The sequence below is a fragment of the Acomys russatus genome, chromosome 5, assembly GCF_903995435.1.
Source record: "Acomys russatus chromosome 5, mAcoRus1.1, whole genome shotgun sequence".
In the NCBI taxonomy this organism is placed as follows: domain Eukaryota; kingdom Metazoa; phylum Chordata; class Mammalia; order Rodentia; family Muridae; genus Acomys; species Acomys russatus.
This window is the reverse complement of record NC_067141.1, coordinates 67721900-67742525: the sequence shown is the minus strand read 5'-3', so window position 1 is coordinate 67742525 and position 20626 is coordinate 67721900. Positions and strand designations below refer to the sequence as shown.

Below are 20626 nucleotides of genomic sequence, written 5' to 3'. Positions count from 1 at the left end.
CCTCGATCTTAAACTTTCTAGCATGGGACAATTTCAAGAGATAATTTTTTTTGTCACTCATAAGTCATTTAGTCTATGGTAGCCCAAACAAAACAAAGAAGCGTAGCACAGCTGTACTATTATTATCTCTTTCTACGAATAATTCCTTCATGAACAATTTGAAGAGCTCTTGAGATAACACCTATGGGAATTTCCCTCCGTCCTCCTTGCTTACTCTGCTTCCTTTCTGCCAGCCCCTTCTCCGTATCTTCCCCTGTGCTTCTCCCACTTCCACTTTGAGATATATTAGCAATATCGATGACCTGCTTCCTCTTTCCTCCCAATCAAGACTCAAGATCTCCAAAGCATTGGCTGTGGCATCTCTCTCTGAAGCCTGAACCTCGCTTGACCTTCAGATCCCCAACTGTTCATGTTGATGCGGTCATTCCTCATGTCCTTCAAACTCACACCGAAACATCAAAACCCCTGATCCCCAGGCACACTTTTTCCTACACAGTCCCTAAGTGGCTAATGGCAAGAATACTTCTGATCTACTGTTTGAACTGCAAAGCTTTTCTTTCCCTCTCGCTAATAGGTCTTATATTTGTATTGCTCATTGTCCTAATGAGCCCTTGATTCCATCCATTCTCTTTGTGATTTTATTGTTCCTGGTCTTCATAACCTTTGTATTTGTTCTGAAATCATCTCCACATGCTGCCTTTCCTACCCCAGCAGCCTTTACTTTGCATCACCACCACAATAAGTACCTGGAAAATATATCTATTGAGACCATTTTTTTTTACTTAAAGAAAACCCCCATACTCTTCACATCCTCTGATGCCTACAACTTAGCTCTTCAGACTTTGATTTAGTCACTCTGGTCCATCACTGTCCACTTTGTTTTCCTCTCAGGTATAGGTTGACCACATCAAACTTTATGTCATTTCTGCAACATATGGAGCTCTTCCAGCAGGAACTGGCTCTACATGGACTGTTCATTCTATCTTAAAGGTACCATCTCTTACCTGTTAACTGACAGATATCCTTTAAAACACAGTCCAAATATTCCCTCCAGAACTATTACAATAGTTCAGGAAGTATCTATTGAATTGTATTTCTGTGTCAACACTGCAATCCCCAGGACAAGAGAGTCACACATTTCTCAGTGCCTTTTGAAGATGCTGGCTATGCCTCGATCGTAGGACTAATTGCACATTAGACTTACTTCTCCACTTATATTGGTGGTTTTACTCACCACTCTATTCTACTATGCAGTTCTGAGAATGGAATAAAACTGATTTTCACCAAAGAGAATATGACCTTGGCTTAAATATATAGCTGTATTTCCCTGGTGGGTTGCTGTTTCCTAGACCTCTGGTATCATATGAGGTCATGGTAGACTAGTGAACTTAAATATGTATTTAAGAAGGCTCTAATCATATTCAAAGGGTAGAAACATACATAAAATTAGAGTAGATTCGTCAAATAGTTTTTCCATATTCCCAAATATTTCTGAGACCAGGTCTTGACAAATGCTAAGTCAGTTTTTCATATTCAAACATAGGACTAGCCTCTCTTCCTTTCTTAGTTTTCCTCTCTCTCTTGTTTCCCCTATTCATCCTTTCTTCCTCTATAAAGAGAAACAATATCCTTATCTGTCTGAAGAAGAGCAGCCTCAAATCTTGGCACCGCCACCTATTTCCCTCCTTTGCCCAAAAATAAGCCATCAAAGATGGAGCCAACTTACTTTAACCAGAGCTCGCTTGATGACATTGCCAACATCGTGTCTCCACTCAGGGATATCAGGGTTGTGGTAATCCAGATTCGGAGAGAACGACAAGAGCTGTGACTGGAAGTATTCTGCAAAGAGACAGAATGTGCTGGTGAAGCTGGTGGAGCGGGGTGAGGGAGGATGTGATAGGCCATAGGCCCATAGCTGTCTGCATTAGGAATCTCTTCTCTTCCACGGGTGTCAGCCACCTTTCCTTATGGTCAGTCTCTCGTAGGCTTCTGAAAAGAAGGAAATTTTCCCAGCAAAAGTAGATTTGTGCTCTTTCTTGTATTGCTAATTCCTGTAAAGAATATTAGATGAAATGGAAGACAAGCCCGAAAGGAAAGCTGAACTTTTTTCTGTGGATATCTCAAAGCCAAGCCAAAGCATAGCAATCAGGACTTTGCCCCTCCCTGCCCTTCAGTTCTATAGTTGATGATGCTATAAAAAACTTCACTGGAGAGGAAAAGGGGCTAAAATCCTTGTCTCCAGGGGCATCCAGTAACACTTGATTTCTTGACCTGGTTAGTGAGCACACAGGTTTATCCACTTGGTGTTAATTCATGAAAATCAGCGTTTTTAACATGTACCACTTTTCAATGGAACTTTTCCACTCCAATAAAAATATTTACTTCAGGTCCTAATGAGGGGGCCCAGCAGCCAGTTGGTAAGAGTAGTATGTAAAACCTCGCTGGGACAATGCCGAAGAAATATACCTTGGTCAGAAGCTCCCATACATTTGTGTAACTTCCTAGACAACCACAATGATAATGGCTGCTGGGGACTTATGGGAGGTCTGGAGAGATGAAAGCATCGGGCTATCAATTTCATTTAAAATAAATGTAGTAATTAAGAACTATTTTTCACGGTTCAGAGTGTGCTGGCAAACCTTCTCTGCCTTCATTTAAGCTTATATTTATTTTTATTGCTGTACATTCATAGCGCATGGTATTAGGTTTCATAAAAGCATTTTCATAGATGAGCATATATATCCACCCAATATCCCTTTGTAGGATCCCTCCCTTCTACCCCGTGACTTTTACTATACTTTTTGTCTCCTAGGCAGTTTTACTTCAACTTTCACGGCATATATCATACTTATTTAGCTACACAAGCTTATGATTTTAGCCTCATTATAAAGCCTTTATAGACAACGAGGCTGGAATTTCCAATAATCAAAATAAAAACTTAAAACCACATTTGCTCTGTATAGGTCATCCCGTTATCCAAGATATGAGTTCTATAGTTTGGGGAGCATTATTTTGCCGGCTTTGTAGATCACTTGTACCATTTCATGGAGAACACGCTGCACCCATTGTAGACACTTCAGCAGATTGTCAGATCTATCCCTTCATACAGCTCTCCATTAGCTTTCCATTAACTGTCATAAATGTCTTTGTCTGACTTTAATCTAGATGCATGACAAGATGCACACCTCCACAAAGGACGACAGATGTCTACCTGTGATTGGCTTATTTTTAAATCTAACTTCTCCATCCACTGAAGTCTACATGGGTGGATGCCAATCAGTTCCCTACAGACTGGTTAATTCAGAAGTAGGTTATGGTTGGCACAAGGATAGGAAGAGGGAACTGCATGAGTAGACGAGCACATCACACGACCACTTTCAGAGCTCACCATGTACTGCAATCTCTTTCGTGTCTTGGATGAGGGCATTCCCAGCAGCTACCTGGACAGTGATGGTGTTGGTTCCCTCTGCAAGGAATGTGAAAGAGATACTGCTGTCCAAGGTGATGAGGGGCTGCAAGAAAGAGAACAGCAACACCCCTTCAGTCTTCCGTGGGGTACCCAATTTCCTTTCATGCCTGTAAATCTCAGAATGCCATGTTTATGCATAGCATGACAGCTCCCAAGGGCTCTTTACTTAAAAATAAGAAAAAAAAACCCAAAATTTTCATATAATTCCCCACAAAATGTGGTTATTTCTCTAGATACTAGGAAGAATATTAATCAACTTAAAATTAATAAAATTTGAACCCTGAAAACTTAGTGACAGTTTTGAGTTGTCATATCACTTTGTGCTTTCTTCTGGGCAAAATAAAACCAGCTTCTAATGCTTGTATCTTATAGCTCTTGGAACAAGGAATCACTTCCTGTCATTATCCAGTGTCCCTTGTGTTCTATACCATACTCGATTGGGCTGCAAGAATTTTTCAAAGAAACGACCTGTTACTTACTTCAGTACCACCTGACTCAAATGCAGTACCATTCTTACAACAGGAAACACACAGAAAATAAATGCAATGGCTTTACAGTTGGTTTTTGTTGCTTATATCTGTTTTCCCTTGTAAAGCATTTTTGGCCATTTTTATTAGTTTGAGGATATACAAACATGCATATATAATAGGTTGTTATTTGGTTTTCTTTTCTTTTTTTCTTCTTCTTCCTGACTTAGCAAAATACATAAACTTATCAAGTATAAAAAAATAAATAAAATGTGAGTGGGTGTTTATAGGAGAGAAGGCAGATCCTGAGATGGAAGAGTCAGTACTTGGTGGTTTTCTTAAAGGCCCCCATCCTCTCATGCTGCCTGTGTTCTGGAAGGGAGGCTGAGCTAAGGCACATCAGGGAGATATGACTCAAGCACAGATGAGGCAACTCCCCCTGCCCCCTATACACAGACACAGCAAGATACAGAATAATAATGTAGCCTGTTTAAGTATATGCAGAACTGCTCTCTATGGGGGGGGGGTGGTATGTGCCAGCTCTCACAGTGTACCCATGACGGGCTGGATATGAGCACACAGAGAGATGCAAAGATGTGAAGGTGCACATTGTAGACGTTCCTTCTGTGAGACTGAAGTCCTTTTCTGCTCACCAGATTTGGCAGCGCTTCTGAAGAATTAATCTGATTTCTTCTGTTTCAAGCTCTACAGTACTCCTTGATGATGGGGCTAGGCAAGCAGAATTAGAGATACTTCCCCGAGATTCTGATATCTTTTCTTTGATGTTTATTGAACAAAAAGGAAGGGAATATATAAAGAAATACCATTTTCCACAACTAAGGACAAGCGCTACGGTGTAGGCATTATACATCATATTTACAGCTTTATAACCGCACACAGATGTACCTTTGGAGTTGAATAAAGAATAAGGTAGAAGTCGCTCTGCCATATATTTCATGATGCCATGTCTGTTTAGAGTTTTTTTTTTTAAAAAAATGTTTTACTTATTTTATATATTTTGTTTCATATGTTTGCCTGCATGTACATCTATGCACACAACATATATGTGTATAGTACCTGCAGGGGCCAAAAGAGGGCAACAAATCACCCAGAACTGAAGTGATGTGTACTATTTGATTGTGGTTTTCTGATGTATCAGGCAATTCTACCCTATGATGGGGATGAGTGTGGGATGGGATTGGCTGAGAACATAAAGGAGGCTTATAGAAGGGTGGTGATATGGTGTCACCAGAGCTAGGCTACCCAAGGGAATGCCTTTGCAGGCTGTAAATACACACTGCTCATGTGTGCATTCCAGCACTGTTAAGTTCTATATCATCCAACAAGGAAAACTATCAAGAAACTGAACTACTGTCAATGATTTCGTCAAGCTTAATGATTTAGGACAAAGCACATAAGTTTTAATTTACTTTAAATTTGTAAAAGTCAAGATTAATGAATGGACAGAGTTGAAGAGATAGACTTGGGGCATTTCTATAATAAACATTATTAGTACACTAAGCATAGTGGATATATGGATGTTCCTTACAAAATTCTGGCCACTTTACTGTATATTTGAATTTTTATCATAAAATACTAGGTGAAAACTTCTCAGAAGGAATAATAAAAATGCTTTTATTTTTCAAGACTATGAAGTATTCCCTCAGGTGGTAACTATCTTAAACTGTCCTTCTGTCCAGTTGGCTGGCCCTCGGCGGCTTTTCTACTGCTCACTAGCAAGACCTTTCTTCCTCTGTTCCTTATTTTCTCTTCAGGAAACCTTCACTATTGCCTTGTTGTCTTCCTTAGTCTTAAGTGGAACTTGTAGCCCTCTCCCTCGCACAGGAGATTCTTCTTATCCCAAGACTTAGCTGGTAATGGCATTGTTTTAAATGAATAGCATCATCTCCTCTGAGAGCAGCTTATTTCCTCCTGTTCTAACAAGTCTTATCTCATCTTTATCTGGCTGCTTCCCCAGGTTCCAAAGCCAAGAAAGGGTGCAGAACTGAAGGACAAAGGGAACACATCATCAGAGGTGCGTGAATGAGAGCCATCGTGCCAGCCAGTCAGGGCATAGAGCCACAGCAAACAAACTCTGATGGATGCTGATGCTTGGTCTCTGGGTGGCAGACCACAGACAGCCATCTATACTAGATAAATAGCAGAAGTTAATTCCGTTTTCCAAATGGCTTTTGTTTTTCATCAGCAGTTATGGCATCATGGCTGATTTCACCTTCCCCACAAAGCTGGAACAGTCAACAGGATCCTTGAGTTCTTCATTGGCCACTGACATAGAATGGCCAATGCTAAATTAAATCAACTATTTTAAGGTTCATTTACTCAAATCTATTAGGCATGCAGACACATTTATTAAGCCAGACCTCTGTTAATCCCAGCAAATTGGCCATTCAGAGACCCACAAACCCAGCAGGCAGCCGATTGCCTTCTCAGCTCTGCTTTGTCCAAGCTGCAGGGCCAGCTTGCAGTGGGTGTCCCTTAGAATAATACTTCATGCATTGCCTAGGCTTTGGGTTACACTCCTCACAGTGAAGAGCCCTTCACATGTGACAGGTCACAAATTACCCAACTGAGTCTGTCAAGAAATAATAAAAGATCTGAGAAACTATTTAGTTATAAGATTTCCACTTGACTAACAGACTAGCAAGGGAGCTGCAGGGAAATCTCTGGACACGGGCAACACCAGCAATCTATGCAGCAAATCATGAGAAGGTTACACATCATAAAATCTCCACAGTTTAAAAATGTGCACCTTGATCAAGCCTACCACTGCCAAATTGAGCAAACAATACAATCATTATGCTTGCCTCTCTTAAAACCTTCGGTAGATTATATAGCAACACGTGAAAAGTGCTTATCACATGAAATGAAAAGGCAGAATATATAATTTTGGGCATAGCATACTGAGAATTATGTTAAAAAAAACTTAAATATACATAATGGCAAGAAAGAAATAAAGCAAAATAGCATTTACAGCTGTGTTATAACTATGGATTGATGTGAAAATTCACAGTTAAAAATAATGCAGCACAGTAGCACATATGCATGCACACACACAAACACAGAGGAGACAGACAGAAAGACAGAGAGACAGAGAGGCAATGAAATATTTCTGTTGAGGTATCACATATTCATGACAGTTTTGTCTATTTTTACCTTTTATCATCTTACCTTAAATATAAATTTTATGACAAAATAAAAAGCAAACATATATGACAATCTAAGAAATCTATCTGACCCTTCCACCTTTAAGTGCTTTTCTTCCAACATCTGCCCAAATATATTCTCCACTTTGGCTGAATCAATCCATACCAGGCACATCCACTTGCAAGGATTAACCTTTACACCTTGATTTTCCTTTTCTCTGCCTCATCGCTGTTGCTCCTTCAAGGCCAGATTAGGACCTATCCCAAAGGTGATCCTCTCTGTGGCTCACAGGCTTGCAGGGCTCAGTATCTAGGATGCCCAGCTTGCCTAGTATGGATGTGCTTCCCCTGCCTTCCCTTCTTATGCATTTCCAGGATGTTAAATTCATATTATCAAATAAAATGCATTTCTTTATGGGAATGAATGGAATTTACCCTGCTTTGTATTCTTCACATCTATTAGAAAACATTGCTTCTTAAAAAGACATAGGGAGGGCCCAATAAAATTTCATGTCCCCTGTTGATAGGTGGTAGGTTTGTGAGCCAACAGCTGGGTTTCAGGAATGATATTATTCTCTACTTATCTTTACATCATATTTCCACACCAATTATTCTATGTGTGTTCATCTTGCCTTTTCAAATAAAACACAATTTCTTTAATGGCAGGGATAATGTTGCAAGTACCTTTTACCCCTGCTTATTAACAGCATTCAGATAAGGACTGGCCATAGAGGTGGAGAGTGAGTACATTTGTGTCAATATTTTCATTTAATTCAGTCACCTGAGACAACATTTCTACTTCATGTAGTAGACACACACACACACACACACACACACACACACACACACACTCACACACACACACAAACTACCTTCCAAGTTTACCAGCCTAGGTGTTCCCTGTAAAATAAGATATCTGTAAAATAAGCTGTTCTGACAAGTAAACAAAACAATGAATTGAGAAAATAAGGCAAACACCAGGGATAAATAATTAAAATTAGAATTAGTTCATTTTTAGAAAAGGAGTTTGCCAAGCAAAGGGAACCAAACAGCTCTGAAGGTGATCACAGCCACCAACACACCCAAAGACACTCCTGCCTTTGTCAGCCAAATGTGGTGACCATTTGGTAAACTATGGTGTCCTGTGGTCTCCTTTCCTCATTAATGTGGGTCTAGCATGGTGATAACAAAAGGCACGGAAAATGTGTCTCTTTCAGATGCAGGAAATCACTGATTTGTAGATTTGTTCTCTGACCTGAAGAACCATGTCAGACTTTATCCCTGATGGAAATGTCACCCATGTATAGCAGTGACTGATGTTCCCAAACGCTGAGCCATTGGAGATCATGATGGGAATTTCTTAACCAAGGAAATACTTCTAGTAATCAACTAAAAAACTAAAGCTAAATTGTCAATGTGCAGTTAAAACTTTCATAATATTTCATAACATCTACATGTGTGAGAGATTTCACTGCCTAACTCCAAGATGTTCACTGTTAAATATTAGTTTCCTGGCTTTAGACAAAGACTCAATAATTCAAACTAACATATAATTATCAGGGAAATAAAAAACTAGAATCTTCAATCTCTTTTTCCATTCATTTCTTACTTTAAATCAAATACATATAGGCCATCATTAGGTACTTCATATTTCAGCATCAGCACTCAGAAGAAAAAAGTCACTGGAAAGGCATATTGCATTTGCATCTTTAGTTTGCTGTTGGCTGCCAAGAAAATCTCTATGTTGAGACCCATCCAAGAATTGGCCTCATTACACACAGTGGCTTCTCAGTAAAGATGATAAAGCAAATGTACATTAACAGAAAATAATTCCCTAAATGGAAGCCAAACTTTCACATTCTCAGGGGAAAAATAAACTCTTCCCCCAATGATTTTCTCATCCCTCTTTTTTGCATTCATGTCATTTTTTTAAAGACAAATGACACTAAGGAGCTAAGCATTCCCAGGACACAGCATTCTTTTTTAAATAAATATATCATATTAGTATTTATTAATAATGTCCACTTTGTGAGGTATGGTCCATTATTTTTTTTTTACTTCTTTTTAAAAATTTTTTTATTTGTTTACTTTACATCCAGATGGTAACCCCTTCCCTTGTTGCCTCCTGGTCACCCTCCCAAGTCCACAGAAATGGGGAGCCCTCCTCCCCTGTCATCTGACTCCAGCCTATCAAGTCTCATCTAGACTGCCAACATCCTCTTCCTCTGTGGCCTGGCAAGGTTTCCCTGCCAAGGGGAAGTGATCAATGAGTGGGCACCAGAGTCCATGTCAGAAGTAGCCCCTACTCCCCGTATTATGAGATCCACAAGAAGACTGTGCTGCCTATCGACTACATCTGAGCATAAGTTCTAGGTCCTCACCATGCATGGTCCTTGGTTGGCGCATCAGTCTCTGTAGCACCCTCTCCCTTCCCCATCTAGATTTGTTGGTTTCATTGGTCTCCTTGTGGGGCTCCTGTCCCCTCCAGATCCTTTTAACCCCTGACTCTTCCATAAGACTCACTGAGCTCCACCCTAAAGTTTGGTTGTGAGCCTCAGCATCTGCTTTAATCCCCCCACTGATCATTCTTGTGCTCAGTGATGACATGTACTGCGTTGATTTAGTGGTCCTGATGCTGAGGTCTGTTCCCAAAACTAATTAAGTATTCCAAACTGGAATTCTACTTGTATGCTGTAAGCAACTTTTCCACTGTACCAAAATCAGACCTAACTATCATTTACCCTAGTTTAAAAAAATGAAGAAATATAAACACATTAATCACCTATACTAAAAAGTTAAATTAAAGCCACTAGACAGAAATAATACAAACTGAAATCCTTTGGATCCATAAATCATTTTCTGTCTTTCGCTAACCCATCCAATAGATCAATTTCAATGGTGTACTACAATGCTACAGTTGCTTACCATATTAGTTGTTTATATTTAAATATGCATTATCTTACTTTATATAATAGGCAAGATGAGAAAGAATGAATAACATCTTAGAAAAACAACACAATCAAGCTCAAATATTCAAGATTATCTAAGACACAACCATTCTAGCAACCAACTCATGATTCTAAAGCCCATGTGCATGCACCCTCTAGTGCACCATGCTGTCATCCTAGACAAGATCAGGAGTGTGGCCCCTCCCTGTCTTCCCATTCAGGAGTGAGGATAGAGGTAGACTCCACATCCTTATTCCTAATTTATAGCTAAAGAGTTATTTATATTCCCTGTCTTGGTACCAACTCTTGCAAATTTTCATATGATTTTTAAATTAAAGCTTTTGCCAAGATAAGCAACACTAACAGCATAATGGATTTTCAAGGAAAACAAAAGTCAGAGAGTTAAAACCTCAGGGAGGAACCAGTAAGTCACAGGGGCCTTCATGGCTTTGTAAATTTTACAGCCAGGAGCTGACCATGTTCTCCCATAAATACTGGAGAAATGTGTCTTTGTGCTTCTTTCAGTGAGAGGGGCTAGGGATCATTCCTAAGCACATCTGTGCACTGTGGCTTTTCTTTTCCTGGAAGAAACTACTAAATCAGAGCCTAACTTGCAAGGCTTTCTACTTAGTCTAACAGCCATAGGAAAAAGAGATATGATCTCAACACCAACCCAACCTAGTCACCGTGTGCATGGTGTGTGTGTGTGTGTGTGTGTGTGTGTGTGTGTGTGTGTGTGTCCTGTGAAACACCTGGGAAGTACACAGTAAATGATTGTGGGAGCCCCAAAATAATGAGGGAAGAGGACGGGGTAACTCTCCTCCTGCACATCAGCACAATCATACCACACACAGTGACTCCTACACAGGACCTCACCTCCAAGTACAACAAAATATCTGCTGACACAGAAGTGCAATATGAATGCAAAGACTGAAACTCTTAAAAAATAAGCTAATGATAATGACAGCACAATGCAAAGTCAAAGCTGCCTTTTGGTAGACTTAATAGTAAGAAGGCACCAGTGAGGAAAGAATATCTAAAATGGAGACCAAGCCAACTGAAATGTCCAAGATGAAAGTTAAAGAGTGCAAGGAGTGGGAAAGAAAAAGAGAAAACAAAATAATACAAAACAAAGTCAAGGATGTGGCTCAGTTACAAAAGGTAATATATGCAATATAGTCGTGTGTGTGTGTGTGTGTGTGTGTGTGTGTGTGTGTGTGTGTGTGTGTGTGTGTGTGTGTGTGTGTGTGGGTATGTGTGTGTATGTGTGTGTGTGTGTTTGTATGTGTGTGTGTGTATGTGTGTGTGTGTGTGTGTGTGTGTGTGTGTGTGTGTGTGTGAGAGAGAGAGAGAGAGACAGAGAGAGAGAGAGAGAGAGAGAGAGAGAGAGAGAGAGAGAGAGAGAGAGAGAGAGAGAGGATACCAGAAAAGGAAAGAATAAAACTTAGGAGGAATTCTGGGAAGAAATAAAGGGTGAGAATCTCACCAAATCATTATCAGGAAAACTACAATTACTCAAAGGTCTCTAAATAGAACAAACGGTGAAGACACTGCACTCAGGCATGTAAGTCTCACATTAAAGAAATCAAAGAAATATTTCAAATCTTAAAAGAAGATAGATACAAAGGAGAGATATACAAAGAAAATACACCTGATATAAACAATAAAAATGGTAAGAAATAAAGCCAAAACATATAAAAAAACTATTCAGGAATAAAAAAAGGTATTGTGACATAGTTAATATATTCAGAAAAAAAAATTATCAAACTTTTCTAAGAGAAAAGTTTGTACTTCTACCTTTGTACCCTAGATAACTATTCTATAGAAGGGAAGGAGAAAGAGAATTTTCTCAAATCCAAGTCAAGGGACCTTTATATAAGTAAATGAACTCTGCATGAATTGCTATGAGTTATTTTAAAAGATGGAAAACAGTGTTATTTAGACTCTGAAAAACAGACAAACCATTCACAAAAACAAAGATATTTTGTTTTTCTTTTTAATTGTCAAACAAAGCTATGAATGGTGTCTTCAAAATAACAACAATAGCAATGCATTTGAACACATGTACTTAGATTCCACGAATGATGATGGTGATAAGAGAGGTGGGTGAGAGGAATTATGATTGCCTTATTATTATTATTAAGTAGTCATGTGACTCATGGAACTGCACAGTGTTATTTCAGATGGTCTTGGAATAGCTGTCAATATGCATTCTAATACTAATGATACCACTATATAAAGCCCTCACAAAGAACATGTAATAAGCTAGAAAAGAGGGAAAATCAACAAAGGCGTGGTTGAACTCAAGAACCCAAGCACCTGTATATTATTGCATCTAGAGATAACCAAATTACAGAAGTATATGTTATGTTCAGTTCCACACTGAACATTTGCCAAGGAAACAGCTATTCTGAGAGATCTCATTATAGATGGTTGTGAGCCACCGTGTGGTTATTGGGAATTGATCTTAACACGTTTGGAGGAAAAGCTAGTGCTCTTAACCTCTGAGCCATCTCTCCAGTCCCTTAAATAAAGGGAGGGGAGGGGGACATGAGGGTGGGACTGAGAGGATAGTAAGGAGGGACTGGGATCAGGCTGTAAAGTGACTAAATAAATGAATAAATGGGAATAAAGAATATTCTGGACCATAAGACAAACTTAAACTGGAAAGATTGGATATCATGTCACCCTCCTCTTAGGCCATAATGTGATCAAGTTATAAATTAATAACATAAAGATAACTAAAACACTGGGCATCAAGCAATATACTTCTGAAAGTAGTGGCAGATAAAGAGAAATCTGAAAACAACTAGCTCTAAATTAACAAAAACAATGAAACCATGACCTACCACAATGTGTAGGGTTCACGCAAAGCAGTGCTTGGGAGAACTCTCATGGCAATGAATGTGCAGATCACAAAGGAAGCCCTAAAACCAGCTCTCTACTCTTCTCTCTCGGCAAATGACAGAGGTAAGAATAATTTGAAGCCAGTGCAGCCAGAGAAAAGAAATAAGACGATCAGAAAAGAAGCAAAGGAACAGAAAACAGGGAGTCAGTAAGGAAAAATCAATGAAATTGAAAGCAGGCTCTTAGAGAAAACCAGGTTAAGAAAATCAGAAAGCATCCTCAAATTCCAGATGTTCCAGATGAGTAAGAAGAAACCACTACAGATGTTAGGAGTAGCAAAAGAACAATAAACTGACCCAACAAACATTTGTATCTCTGCAAACTTGACAAGGAAAGGCAACCATATTTTAAGGACAACACAAGCAGATACTTAAAATCCGAATAGTCCTGTACCTTTAAAGAAATTGAAGCACTGATAACCTTAGAAAACAGAAAGCACAAAGCCCTGAAGGTTTTACTGTTTGGTTCACATCCCTGGGAGACCTTCTCTTTTCTAAAGGAAAACAGACTAGAAGTGGATCTGGAGGAGGTGTGTGTGTGTGTGTGTGTGTGTGTGTGTGTGTAACTTGGAAGAGTGGAGGGAGAGGAAACTGCGGTGGAATGTATTGTGTAAGAGAAGAATAAATTTAAAAACCCAGATTTTTCTAAATAAAAAAGAAAGAGAAGCATGGGAGAATAGCAAAGTAGAAGGATCCAGAGGGCCCTAGAAACCTACAAGTAGAACGTTATGATAGGCAGATTTGGGCCCAGGGGTCCCACTCAAACTAAGGCACCAGCCAAGGACAATACAGGTGGTAAACTATAAACCCCTACCCAGATCTAGCCAATGGTCAGAACATTCTCCATAGTTGAGTGGGGAGTGGGGTGTGACTTTCACATGAACTCTGGTGCCTCACATCTGACCATGTCCCCTGGAGGGGGAGACCTGGTGGCACTCAGAGGAAGGATAGCAGGTTACCAAAAAGAGACTCGATACCCTATGAGCATATACATGGGGAGGAAATCCCCCTCAGGAACAGTCATAGGGGAGGGTAATAAGGGGAAAATGGGAGGGAGGGAAGAATGGAAGGATAAAATGGATGGGATAACCATTGAGATGTAACAAGAATAAATTAATAAAAAAATTTTTAAAAATTAAAAAAATATATATAGACAGGGGAGGAAGTCCCCCTCAGTCACAGTCATAGGGGAGGGGAGTGAGGGGAAAATAGGAGGGAGGGAGGAATGGGAGGATACAAGGGGGGGATAACCATTGAGATGTAATATGAATAAATTAATAAAATAAAATTTTAAAAAACTTTGAAATTTCTTAGTTCACTACAGCCAGGTTTTCAGAGTAAATATACATAAGTTCCTTACCCTGTTAGATACCAGTAATGCAGAAGTTAAATCTTAACTTAAAGCAATGCCATTTGCATCAGAACTCTCAAAAGTAAAATATCAGACTTAGCCATGAATATGATAAAGCATCTGTAAGAACTGTATGTGACTATGAGATTCTGCTAAGGACATCAAAGGCTAGGTAAATGAACAGAGGGATATTCCATGTCCATGGACAGGAAGACACAAGAGTGTCAAAGATTTGGGTCTTACCAAGTTGACATGTTGGGGCATTACATTACTCATAATGTATTCTGACAAGTTATGTTTTAGATCGTAACAAACTCATTCAAGTTTATATAGAAAAGCAAAATACACGTGCAAGATAATATACTATTAATGCAAATGAAACTATACTCAGCTGCAGCCTTACAACAAGCTGTTGAGAGAGAAGAAAGACAGAAGATCAGTGAGAAGTAATAGTCAGATTTAAACATGGTCTTTGCCCAAAACCAAGGAAAACAAGCAAAGAAAGAGCTGTCAAGAGGTCAAGTTGAGGCGTTAAGAGAGCTGTGTGCTCAAGAAAAGGAACCCAGACACAGGCCTTACTCCTTTCCAAATGAACCAAAATAGATTATAAGCCTACATGCAAAACACAACGCTTAAAAACCTCTAGAAGTCATGTAGATAAAGTTCAGATGGCCTTGTGTACGGTAGTGGCACTGCAGCTAAATACCAAAGTCACAAACTGTCTAATAATTGATAAGATGGACTTTGTTAAATTCTAGTGTCTGTGCTTTGAACGAGACATTGCCAAGAGAATGAAAAGAGAAACAGACGGGAGGAAACATCTGCAAACAGTGTCACAATTGTTATTTAAAATATACAAGTGACTCTTAGGAAAAATAAACAGTGAAAAGTAGGCATTTGGTTTTTAGAACAGGGCAAAATATTTTAATAAGCAACTCATCAAACACAATATAAAAGTGGCCACTAAGCGTATAGTGTATTTTCCACATAATATGTCTTCTAGGAAATACACATTCAAATGAAGATGCCACCGGTTTCCTGGTAGAATGAGCAGAGTCCAGAACACACCACTATCAATTGCTGGGGAGGATATGAAGTGAAGCTGTTCCTCATTGCTGGTGGGAATGCAAAGATGCAGCAGCTAGATGCCTTAGTGATTGAGGACACTTCCTGACCTTCCAGAGGACCAGTTTCAATTCTCAGCACTTACATATCAACTCATATCCATCAATAACTCCAGTTCCAGGGAAATCTGATGCCCTTTTCTGGTTTCCATGGTTGCTAGGCACTCAGCTAGTACACATAGACATATCCAGGCAATCACTTATATACATAATATCTTTTAAAATATGCTTTCCCTTATTTGTTCATTCACTTTACATCCTTGACATAGCCTCATCACTCCTCTCTTTCAAGCCCCATCCCTCACCCCTCCCCTATTCCTAAGAAAAGGAGAAATCTTCTTCCATTCCACCCCAGCTTATCAAGTCACATCGGGACTGAGCATGCCCTCTTCCACTGTGGCCTAGTAAGGCAGTCCCAACAGGGGAAAGTGATTTTAAAAAGCCAAAAAGCTGGGATCAAAGTCCATGTCAGAGACAGCCCCCCACTCCCATTACTAGAGAACCCACATAAAGCCTGAGCTACCTATAGTCTACATCTGTGTAGGTGGCCTAGGACCAGTCCATGCAAAGTATTGTTAATAGTGTAGGGGTTGAATCTCTCCCATGGGGTGAGTCTTTGCTTGGGCCTTCAGTTGGGCCAGGTATTGTTTGGACATTCCTTCAATCTCTGATCTGTCTCTCTCCCTGCACATCTTGTATGCAGGGTAAACTCTGGGTCAAGGTTTCTGTGGGAGGGTTAGTGTTCCACTCCCTCTACTATGAGTCTTGCCTAGTTAGAGAGAGTCCTCCTCAGTGTTTGGCCCCTGCTACTAAAACTAGACCTCAACAACAACAGAAGTAACAAAATACACATATGGAAACTGAACAACTCCCTGCTCAATGACCACCGAGTCAGGGAAGAAATAAAGAAAGACTTCCTAAAATTCAATGAAAATGAAGGCACAAACTACCCAAATGTATGGGACACCATGAAAGCAGAGCTAAGGGAAAAGTTCATAGTACTAAGTGCCTTCATAAAGAAATTGGAGAGATCCTGTACTAGTAACCTAACAGCTCACCTGAAAACTTTAGGAAAAAAAGAATCAAACACCTCCAAGAGGAGTAGATGGCAGTAAATAAAACTCAGGGCTAAAAATCAATAAATTAGAAACAAAGAGAACAATACAAGAATCAACAAAACCAAGAGGTAGTTCTTTGAGAAAATCAACAAGATTGACAAACCCCTAGGCAAACTAACTAAATGTCAGAGAGACAGTATCCAATTAACAAAATCAGAAATGAAAAATGGGACATAACAACAGACACTGAGGAAATCCAAAGAATCATTAAGCCTTACTTCAAAAGCCAGTATTCCAGAAAATTGGAAAATCTTAAGGAAATGGATGATTTTCTTGATAGGTTCTACTCACCAAAGTTTAATCAAGATTAGGTAAACAAATTAAATAGTCTTATATCCTCTAAGGAAATAGAAGCAGTAATCAAAAGTCTCCCAATCCATGCCCCCCAAAAAGTCCACAGACAGATGGTGTCAGCAAAGAATTCTACCAGACCTTCGAAGAAGAGCAAATATCAATACTCCTCAAACTATCAACATATTCCACAAAGTAGAAACAGAAGGAACATTACCAAACTCATTCTGTGAGGCCACAGTCACCCTAATACCTAAAACCACAGAATCAACTAAGAAAGAGAATTTCAGACCAATTTCACTGATGAGCATTGATGCAAAAGTACTCAACAAAACTCCTGCAAACTGAATCTAAGAACACATAAAATATGTCGTCCACCACGATCAAGAAGGCTTCATCCCAGGAACACAGGAATGGTTCAACACATGAAAACCCATCAATATAATCTACTGTATAAACAAACTGAAAAAAAAAATCCCATGATTATATCATTAGATGACGAAAAAGACTTTGACTACAATCTACCACCCCTTGATGATAAAATTTTTTAAAAAGAAATGAGCTATCAAGACATGAAACAACACAGAGAACATTTAAATACATGTTACTAACTGAAAAACAATCCAATCTGTAAACAAAACATACTAATGAGTCTAACTATATGATGCTATTATTTGAAAAACTAGAGATACTAATGATAGGCATTCAGGAGGAGGGAGAGATGAATAAAATAAGTCACAGATGGTTTTGGATAAATTCAGCTTTTTTGTTTCATACATTGGTTGTTTAAACCCAAAAGGACCCCTAATATAGACTCTATAATCTGGGTGATAATGACCTGCCTATGAAGTTCTTCAGCAACTATAGCAAATGCATCATGTCTATAAGGAGGAGGTTGTACGGTAGTGGGGGTACAGAACATATGAGAAACCTCTGCACATTCCTCTGAATTTCTCTATGAGCCTGAAATGCTTTAAAAGTTGAGTTTAGGGCCTATATGATGGCTCAGCAGGAGGAGGCATTTACTGCCCGACAACTAAGTTCATTGGCTACAATCCACATGGTAGGTAGGAAGAGGGAATCCACTCCTACAGGTTGTCTTCTGACCTCTACAAACACACCATGGCATGCACCCAAATTAAGTAAATAAGTAAGTAGTGTAGCATTTATTTACTATAATGTTGATTTTTAAGAAGCAGTAAAGGAGAACATTAATGCAGTTGATAATCCTTTGGCCTAAATTTTCAGATTCTCAACTCTTGACATAGGCATCGTCGTTAGGTTCTGGGAGTAGGGCCTATTAGTGGTTTCTTACTATATGGCACAGCAACCTTCCCTGGCAGGACTTGTGTTTGCAGAACACCTGTCAGGTGTTGGTGAAGATTCTTTACAAGCCGTCCAACTTATTTCCCGCCCTTAAACCTAGGCACCAGCTCATGTGTCACACGTGTGAACTCACGATCTCGAAGATGACAAGGAATGGCTTTTCTATTATAGAGCGCGTCGTTTAAAAGGCCATGAATCAAAGCAAAACGTAGTCATTGACACTAGAGATTTTAATAGAAGAAAGAGTCTGCAAATTTGTCCTGTTTCCCAAAGTGCTCTTTCTTTCTAACAGTTACCTAAAGTTTCTCTACTAAGGTAAAGAACTGACTTCGGGAAGCAGGTTTTGTTCAGTTATGTGTGTTCTTAGCTTCATTGTATGCTGGTCATTGCTGCCCCTCCAGCTCCTGCACAATAACTTAGAAGCTAGAGGCCAGGAATCTATATCACATTTGATACTGAGGAGAAAGGGCCAAACCTTTGTGCTATTTCCAAACCACCAGAAGTAGGTAAGGGTCCCCAGCTGACTGGGCCACACAACAGCGCTGATGTTGACATCCTTGTTTTTTATGGCAACAAAAGGTACTCGAAGGTGAACGTGCTCCACTGGACCTAAAGGAACAGGAGGGGGAAACAGTGATTATGTTACTAGAACAAACCATCGCCTTTCCCACAGTCTTGGCTTTTAATCTCTATCTTTATTATCATGCCTGTAAAAAAAAAAAGGAATAACCATAAATCCTAAATTGCAGGGAAGCAAGTGTGCATGTGTGAGTGTGTGTCTGTGTGTGTACGTGTGTGTGTGTGTGTGTGTGTGTGTGTGTGTGTGTGTGTGTGTATGTTCTTTAATTGTAGCAGAAGGTGTAGCAGGAAATTCAAATTAAATTCTGACTTTTCAAGTAACAGGTGAACTGAATTTTCATCTGGTAGCCCACCTACCATGAATATTTATGGCCTTCCTGTCCAAGGACAAAGCTAGTTTACTAGACACTTAGCCATTAAATGGGATGATAAACAGCAGTGTTTTATTTCTGAAAATTAGCCCATTCTGCAACTTGAGGTCAGTGAATTATATGGAAGGCTCGTCCATTACCCTCAGTTGCTAATTGGTTTCCATCCGCTTTAACAACTGGCCATTGTGCCTGCTCGGATCTGGAGGATGTAGTGAGTGCTGCTCAGAGGCTTGCAAGGCCACTTTACAAACAGGAAAGAACGCAGCTGCCTACGCTGGAAGAAAAGCATCCATCAGGTTCCCAAATGATAATAATGATGCTTCTCCCTTTTCTCGGAAAATATGTGAACTGCATTGCACTCTACACTACACCATCCAGTAAAGGAACAACTGTGAGCACATCTGAGGTGGACGTGAGACTGTTAACTTCATCCAAAATAAAAAGAGGAAAGGGAAATGCTGGCGGAGAATCATTGTGCATTAATTTTACATCTGGGAGATTCTGTTAGTTCTTTAAGACTTGCCTGATATTCTCTTCCTGTATATACCCAGATGGCACTATTTTAGGGGAGTTAAACTAATCCCAGAGTGATGGATATCACGGGATCTCACACATGCGGAACCTAAAATCTTGAGCTCACAAAAACAAGCAATAGAATATTGACTGCCAGGGTATGGCAGAGGTGGGTGGGGTGCATGTAGGTCAAAGAGTATTGAATTTCAGTAAGATAAAAAGAATACATTCAAGAGGCCTAATGTATTATGATGTAAATCATAGTTAATTACATATATTATATTTGTAAACAGTTTAAAACAAATTGTAAGAGTTCTCACCATTTAAAAAATACATTTTGGATGTAATATTTATGATAAACAGCCTGATGGAGCAATCACAGAATTTATGCATGTGTTTTAAAATGTCATTCTGCACATGATTAACATATGATTTCTGCAAGTTCAAAATATAATGAAGAAAACTTACAATCATCCATTTATATATAGCTTGAAAACACTTTCTGCCTACAGCATTCTGCCTGAGTCCAGACATATGGCACTTAAAGATTCTTTACCAGCATATAATTTCAACCTTGGCACTTCATATACTCACTTGGCTGACACTTTAATTATCTTAAATGTGCAAATCTGTATAATTTTTACATGGTCTACCTGATGTCAACCACAAAAACACAAGGTACAAGAAAACATCGACAACCTCCTCAATGCTTTATTTACTTATACTCAAGGGTTAAGGTAATAAAAACCTCTCAGTGACTTGAGAGATGGTCAGTGAGGGAGAACAGACTAGACAGGGACTGGCCCAGGGGGGTGAAAAGAAGTATGACTGTCTATATCCACACTGCAGAATCTCGTACCTGGGTCCATGTCTCCCATTCCTACCCTCGGTCCATTCCCTAAATGAAATGAAACTCCATCTCCATGCTGCCTCGTGAGGATCTTAGGCATGTCACAGTTTAGCCAAACCGTACATGACTATAATCCCGGAAATCCCTTC

At 39.4% G+C, this 20626-nt stretch overlaps 1 protein-coding gene across 1 annotated transcript in view; it reads right to left on the bottom strand.

Annotated features, from left to right (window-relative positions):
* Sorcs3 (sortilin related VPS10 domain containing receptor 3) overlaps positions 1-20626 on the bottom strand; it is a 623313-nt gene that overhangs the window by 11710 nt on the left and 590977 nt on the right. Inside the window, exons 20-22 of the mRNA XM_051146759.1 lie at positions 18640-18773; positions 3389-3512; positions 1727-1839 (exon numbers count right to left, since the gene is read on the bottom strand). Of these exons, the coding sequence (XP_051002716.1) occupies positions 1727-1839; positions 3389-3512; positions 18640-18773 (371 nt within the window). The remainder of the gene's footprint in view (positions 1-1726; positions 1840-3388; positions 3513-18639; positions 18774-20626) is intronic.